Source organism: Rana temporaria, chromosome 12 (assembly GCF_905171775.1).
Source record: "Rana temporaria chromosome 12, aRanTem1.1, whole genome shotgun sequence".
Taxonomy (NCBI): domain Eukaryota; kingdom Metazoa; phylum Chordata; class Amphibia; order Anura; family Ranidae; genus Rana; species Rana temporaria.
The window spans coordinates 128,034,991-128,042,775 of record NC_053500.1 but is presented as its reverse complement, the minus strand read 5'-3'; the positions used below and the strand labels follow the sequence as shown (position 1 = coordinate 128,042,775).

The 7,785-nt window shown below is 41.5% G+C and overlaps 1 protein-coding gene across 1 annotated transcript in view; it reads right to left on the bottom strand.

Annotated features, from left to right (window-relative positions):
* Window positions 1–1,825: 1,825 nt before the first annotated feature.
* The window catches only part of LOC120918819 (transient receptor potential cation channel subfamily C member 4 associated protein), a 59,969-nt gene continuing 54,009 nt past the window's right edge, over window positions 1,826–7,785 (bottom strand). The window contains exons 15-19 of the mRNA XM_040330643.1: window positions 6,196–6,336; window positions 4,943–5,054; window positions 4,716–4,828; window positions 2,899–3,105; window positions 1,826–2,015 (exon numbers count right to left, since the gene is read on the bottom strand). Of these exons, the coding sequence (XP_040186577.1) occupies window positions 1,878–2,015; window positions 2,899–3,105; window positions 4,716–4,828; window positions 4,943–5,054; window positions 6,196–6,336 (711 nt within the window). The 3' untranslated portion in view covers window positions 1,826–1,877. The remainder of the gene's footprint in view (window positions 2,016–2,898; window positions 3,106–4,715; window positions 4,829–4,942; window positions 5,055–6,195; window positions 6,337–7,785) is intronic.

Below are 7,785 nucleotides of genomic sequence, written 5' to 3'. Positions count from 1 at the left end.
TCCTTCACTTACCTCATCCTTCCATTTTGCTTTTAAATGTCCTTATTTCTTCTGAGAAATCCTCACTTCCTGTTCTTCTGTCTGTAACTCCACACAGTAATGCGAGGCTTTCTCCCTGTTGTGGAGTGTCGTGCTCGCCCCCTCCCTTGGACTACGGGAAGTCAGGACGCTCTCTACGATGCAGATAGAGAAAGGAGCTGTGTGTTAGTGGGGTCCTGACTCTCCTGTAGTATAAGGGAGGGGGCGAGCACGACACTCCATACCAGGGAGAAAGCCTCACATTACGGTGTGGAGTTACAGACAGAAGAACAGGAAGTGAGGATTTCTCAGAAGAAATAAGGACATTTAAAAGCAAAATCGAAGAAAGAGGTAAGTGAAGGAGGACTGCACTAAGGTAAAGGAAGCTATTTAGGGGAAGAAAAAAAAAATTGTACCTTTACAACCCCTTTAACAGTTTAGTTAGAGAGCTCAAGCAACTGTGAAAGTTATTAACAGCATGCCTTAAATGCAACGGTTTTGGAAAACAATTTGAGGAGTTTAGTTGCACTTTAAGCAGTGAGTGGACCAAACTCCAACCTTCATTGACCACCAAATGCATGGAGGGGGGGGGGGGGGGGGGTACAATTTTCCACTGACCACCAAAAGCAGGGGGGGACAATTTTCCACTGACCACCAAATGCAAGGGGGGGGGGGGAGACAATTCAATTTTCCACTGACCAAATGTAGGGGAGGGTGGGGGAGCAATTTTCCATTGACCACCAAATGCAAGGAGGGGGGGCGGGGGCTTCTAAACTGATCACCGTTAGAGGAAACCATATTATTTACCCCCCCCCCCCCCCCAAATCATTAAAATGTCATTATAAGATTACAAATGAAACTAGTTTTGTTCTGCAGGGCAAGGGGTTGCTCAGGGTGTCAAATACACCAGGCAAAGCCAGAATTACTAGTTTAAATTTGAACCTTTCCACAACCCATTGCTCACTCTGTTATATGAGTTGTAGGTAGAATCATTTTTTAAACAGAGGTCCCCCCTCCCCCCCAGTCCTTAAAATCATTTGAAGGGTTCCTCCAAGGTAAGCGTGCTGAGAAAGGATGCCGGAGACGGTGCAGGACACAAGGTTGCCTCATCTGCCCTCTAGTTAAACTTGCAGTAGAGAACGTATGGAGAACCCACCAACCAGAGAGACGATGCATGCGGCTGAAAAAAATGAAGTGTCGGCCAATCACAGCCGTGCTAGAGTGAATAGGCGACACCCCCAATGTACTCCCAAAAGGCTGTAAAAACATTCACAGAATCCCATTCTGCTTTACCCTTTTCCAAAATTGAAAAAAAAAAAAAAAACAGCTAAGGCTAGAACAGCATCCAATTAAATAATGTGGGGGGAGAAAAAAATAAAAAATCCAACCGTCACATTGCGATTATTGCCGGTGTCCCACTCCTGCTGTGAGTGGGGAAAACACCAAAACAGAGTCGGTTCCATCCTAGGTGACTATGGCGATCAGGTTTGCTTTCCCTTACTGGTAAAATGAAAAGAATAATGTAAATTATAAAATTGTTGTGAAGATCCCGAGGGGGATCTTTCGTTTCAAGACCAGGCTAGGCCCTTGTGGCACTTCTTGTGTAAAACACCCTTCCATATATATGGAGGCAGAAAAAAAAAAATTAAATTGTCCTGAAGGAAGAAATAAAAGTGTTAATTGGATGACGACGTCCCTGAATATATTGCACAGACGTAGCATATTGTGGAGTTTTATCAGCAGGTAATGCTGCACGCTACGCGTTCCGTGTGCATTAGACATCCCAGGACAGACACTGCATAGCGCCTCGTCTGAATATCTTGTTTATTTGGAGGAAAAACAAAAATGTCTGCTTGGCCTTAGTCCTCGGAGAAGTCTTTGTCCACGTCCATATAGGCCTCATCTATGTAGCTTACTATGGCACACGGTGACGTTCTGTCCGGATTTAATAGTACAGATACAGTCTCTTTCCAGTAGCTGAAGTTGATGCAGGAACTCTGGCAAAACAGACAGAAGATACAGGATCAGGTTGTAGTGCTGAAATTAGGGCCGAAACAACTAATCCATTATGAAATTAAATCGATTACAAATTTTCATAATCGATTAAATCGGCCAGTAACATAATGGGGGTTTAAAAAATAAAAAAATAAACTAAAATTAGCCCTTTATAGTACAAAAAAAGCAAATCGCTACTGTAAATATTACTTCCACTGTCCAACAGTAAAAAATGAACCCCTTACAGTAGCGATTATTTGCTCTTTTTGTACTTTTTTGTTTTTTTAACCCCCATTATGTTACTGAACATCTCAGGCCTGGGGTCACACCTCTGTTTTTTGGTGCTTTTTGCAGAAACACACCACAGTTCATTTACATGTTTTCCTATGGGACACGTTCACATCCAGGATTTTTTTTTAGCTGCTGCGTATTTGGAAAGGGCAAGGACTTAACGCAAAACGGGGAGAGAGAGAGAGAGAGAGAGAGAGAGAGAGAGAGAGAGAGAGAGAGAGAGAGAGAGAGAGAGAGAGAGAGAGAGAGAGAGAGAGACACAGACAGACACAGAGAGAGACACAGAGACACACAGAGACAGAGACACACAGAGACAGAGAGACACACAGAGAGAGAGAGAGAGAAACAATTTAGTTGCAGTGTCAGAGGTCACCTGAGATCTGACAGTTGTTGACTCAGTAGCCTGGCCTGAACTGCATACACAACGGATGTCCGTGAAAGATTAGGCAGTTGGCAGGCCCTCTTGATCACCCTAGCAATGGCTGCATGCACTATTCTAAAACAGGTTTTATTATAAAGCAAAAAATGACCAAAAGCTTAAAAATTAAAAGCGATAAGTGTTGGAGAGTTGATGAAGGATCAAGTGACACTCACATTCTCTAAACAAGTGCTGTCTTTGTCCTTGTTGAGGTAATGCTGCTGCCAGAAGCGTAGCAGGCTGTGGAAGTTGTTGAGGATGAATCCTGGGTATTTCTCCACGCACTCCATATCCCGGATAGTCTGCAGGTAGTAGGGTAGCCGTCCTTTCCTCCGTGCCAGCATTAAGACAACCAGACTTGTGTTCAAGCAGCTCACATTCTCCTGGAGGAGAAATGCTCATGTGTCAGTTTTGGGGTAGTGGCGCTGCCCTACTTATAAACTGTGTAAATAATATAATATAATAAACAGTGACCCTTTCAAGGGTCACTGTTTATTATATTATATTATTTACACAGTTTATAAGTAGGGCAGCGCCACTACCCCATCCTACCTTCCATTTTCTTCTATCCTTTCCCCTCGGGGAATTGTTTCTGGGGGGCTGCAGCCTAACATTTTACTTTTTACTTTTTATTTGATATATATTTACTTCATTGGCACTTATTGGCCCCACACTATAGTATTCTGCACTTGTACTAGCCTTGGTGGGTCCTAAGCGCGGTTCATTCCCTTTTTTACATGTGTCAGTTTTAGTCATTTTAACATTTCCTATACTACATGCTAAAAATATGAAATGGTTGCCGGAAAGGCAAATCGACCATTAACCGATTGCCGACCATAGTGTGCGCGCGTGTGTGTGATATACATATACACGGCAAAGGAGACTCCTCTGTGCTGGATCACGTACCTAGTACGTGATCCAGCACTTCAGGGTTGGGACGGGGTGTGCTGAAACCCATCAGCGGATACCGGACTCAATACCCACCGATTATTCATTACAGAGGCAGATTGCTGTTCTGTCACTAGGGGAAGACATTGATTCTGTGTACCTGATAAGCAGGAACACAGATCTCCATCTTCTAGCACAAGCATCTCCCACAGTGAAGAAAAACACTGGCTAGGTGCTCAGTTAGCTCTTCGATCGGACCTGCTGTTAACCCCTTTCCAGCCAGTGTCATTAGTACAGTGACAGTACATATATTTTTAGCACTGATCACTGTCACGATTCCCAAAAAGTGTCAGTGTTCCGACCGTTGTCCTATAAATGGCTGATCGCCACCATTACTAGTTAATAAAAAAAACAAAACAAAAAAAAAACATAAAAATTACCTGTAGTTTGTAGACGCTACAACTTTTGCACAAACCAATATACACTTATTGGGATTTTTTTTTTTGTTACCAAAAAGATGTGGTGGAATACATATTGGCTTGAACTGATGAAGACATTACATTTTTTACAGTTTTAGCTGTGTTTTATAACAGAAAGTAAAAAATGTGGAGTGTTTTGGTTTATAGCGCAAAAAAATATAACAGCAGTGGTGATCAAATACCACCAAAAAATAGCTCAATTTGTGAGGGGTTAAAAAACAAAAAAACATTTTATTTGGGTACAGCGCCGCACGACCACACAATTCTCAGTTAAACACAGTGCAATATCGCAAAAAAAATGGCCTGGTCAGGAAGGGGGTAAATCTTCGGGAAGTCAAGTGGTTAAGCGATTAACAACTCAAAATAGTTACGTGAATCAGTTAATACCAAAGTATTTTCATTCTTTGATGCTCAAATTTTATACCGCTCTCACAATGATGCACAGTGTCAATTATACACCCTCACAGACCTCCACTACCATCTCAGTTTTACAGGGTTAGTTAACCTGTGCCCCATTCTAAAGTCCTGAAGTAAACCTACTAAGAGCAGTTAACTTTATTACCGAGAAAAGCCTTTTCTGTGCATCTCAATACCAAATAATGTTCACTTTAAACCTAGTCTCTCACCTGCGTCAATGTCTGCACGTGAATGATATTGACGAGTCGGAAGAGAAAAGACATTTGCACAGTCCCCTGAGTCATATAGGACAGCAACCGACATTCAGACAAAACTTCTGCAACTGTCGGAGAGAGAAAAAAATAAAAAATAAAAAAAAGTTATCATAAACCCATTCAGTTCAGCTGCGCAAACCCCAGTGGCCCAGACTTGGAAGGTGCCAAAGTGAATTACTCACCTTTGATATCATCTGATTGAGTATCAAACCGATCTAGAGACAGTGCAATACATCTCACCAGCATGTTGGAGTCCACCAGGGAGCTGTTTATCTGATTTAGGAAAACCTGGAACTAAAAAAAACAAAAAAAAAAAAAAAAAACAAACACAGACTTTATACAGGTATTGATGTTTTACTGAGCAGTCTGCCTACAACAGTGTCAATACAGCTACCAGATACTAAACTACTGCTTCTTTGTGGCATCAAAATTTTACCGTGAAGTGACCAAAAAAATAACACGCTGCCAAACTATATGACCAGGGACAGCGCTACAACTAGGTAAACTAGGCACCCGCCACACATATGCCTTAAAGTGGTTGTAAACCTAGAGCTGGGCGATTTCGGCCCCCAAAAAAATCTGCGATAAAAAAAAAAAAAAAAAAAAAAAAAAACTCTATTCACGATTCGAATCAAGTTTTTTTTTCTGATGAAAACCGGAACTAAGAAAAATGCTGCGAGGCCACGGCTTCGGCCTAGTCCGCGGAGTGCAGTCCTATGGAAATAAATAAAAATCTAAAAAAATAAAAATAAAAAAATCGATTTGATCAAAATCTGCAACGATTTGACCTCCCAACTGGATTCAAAATAGATTTTTTTCCCCAGCCCTATGTAAGCCCTCTTGTTTTTTTTTTAAACACACACACACCAAACCCTGCAAGACAAAGGCATAATGAGCAAGTATGCATAGTGCAAAAAAAAAAAACTGCAGAGATGATCAGATACCACCAAAAGCTATTTGTGGGAAGAAAAAAAAAAAAAGAAAAGAAAAAAAAAAAAAAGGAGAAGGACATCTTGTTTGGGTACAACGTCACACAACCGCGCAATTGACGGTTAAAGCGACGCAGTGCCAAATCGCAAAAAAAGTGCTCTTGTCGGGAAAGGGGTACATTTTTCTAGGGCTGACGTGGTTAAAGAAAGCCAAAAGTAATCTGTACCACTAGAACTACCCTTAATTGACCAACAATAGCTATAATTCTGTGCAAATTTTAACCACCTTCAAAGACCATTTCTTTAGAAATTATGAAATAAATGAACATAGTGATGATCAGTTACTTATGTACAGCCACTAAAAAAAAACTATGCTTATTGAACAGCTAGCATAACATCCATCATGCACACTGGAGCTAAAATGTTTAAAAAATAAAGAAATTGTTATACAAATGAGGATTTCAACATTGTGAACAGGGGAGTTAAACATTAAATATTTATTCTACCTTCTCCTCTGTAGTGATGTATTTGTTGAATTTCTTGAAGGCATCGATATTAAACTTCATTAGTTCTCCCAGCAGGTCAAAGTAGCTTTGAAGGACGTCCCTCGACTTGCACTCGCTATCCACAATACAGTAAAGGATGTGCTGCAACATAAAGTGCCTTTGATTACAACCACAAACCAACCAAAAAAGGAAAAGCCCTTGCATGATTGCACTCTTGCACATTAAGACAGAGTTAAGCTGGTCATACATTATACAATTTTCTTGTACACGTTTCCTTTAGATTTACCAAAACCATATAATGAGAGGTCAAACAAACACTTAAATAGTTGAAAGTAAATCTAACTTAATTGTGTGGGGCTGGTGGGTTTGTTCCTGCCCACCTGACATAGCTTCTCTTCCCTTTTCTTTTTTTATGTTATTTTTTTTTTAATTGTTTCCCTTTCTTTATGTTGCCCTTTTGTGTGTCACGTTATGCTAGGACTGGTTCTTTAGCACGATTGTATTTACCTCATGCGCAATGTATGGTTTTCAGCTGTACAAATGTTTTTGTTACGGATATGTGCTGTATTATCTTATTCTACTGGACACAATAAAACCTTTTTTCTGAGTTAAAAAAAAAAAAAAAAAATGTGGACGCTGCAGGGCGGCACAGGGGGACTTGATCCACTTACTCTGGCGGTGCCCCAAGCTCCATAGGTATTGGACGGAGGTCCTGGCTACGCTGAATTCGGTGTTCCAGACTAACGTTCCATTGGACCCACTGTGCTGCCTGCTGGGCATTCTTAAGGGGGCGATAACGGAAGAGACCACCAGAGTAGCATTTGCCAGGGCACTGTTTCAGGCGAGAAAGCTCATTCTCATACATTGGAAATCGAGAGAGCCTCCCTCGTCCAAGACATGGGTGCAACACATGGGTAGGACGCTCCTGATGGAAAAATACATCTACCAACACAGAGGGACCGCAGGGAAATTCTTTAAAATATGGGACCCATGGCTTGAGACACCAGGACTAAGCCCCCTGGAGTTGGTACAAGGAAGGCTGTTAGGAGGAGTGTAGGGGAGGAGATGGCCGACTGGGCCACGTATCTCGATACTTGGTATGGTACCGATCGGAGGGGGTGCGAAGGGCGGACTGGGAAGAGGAGTAGGCAAGACAGGTCCAATTGGTAGAGAGGGAGTAGTGTATATGTGAAAAGATTTCATGCCATACTGCTGTGACCGGATTTATAAGCCTGTACAGTTTTGATGTTGCAATGCACGGTGTACAATGTTAGCATATGGTTTCTGTTTTCTTGATTGTATGTTATGTGAGCAATAAAACCTTTTTGATAAAAAAAAAAAAAAAATCTAAGTTGATAAAATTCTATAATGTGCATCTCTGCACCTTACTTTAGCACATTTACACTGCAGGCCTTCTCCCAAATATATTGGCATTGAATGCTCCAGACTGTGGTTTCCCAGTACTCTTGCTTATCGGTCGCTGTATTAACAGCTGGGCTTCTCATATGTATACAGTGGAACCTCGAATTACGAGCATAATCCGTTCCAGGAAAATGCTCGTAATCCAAAGTACTCGCATATCAAAGCGAG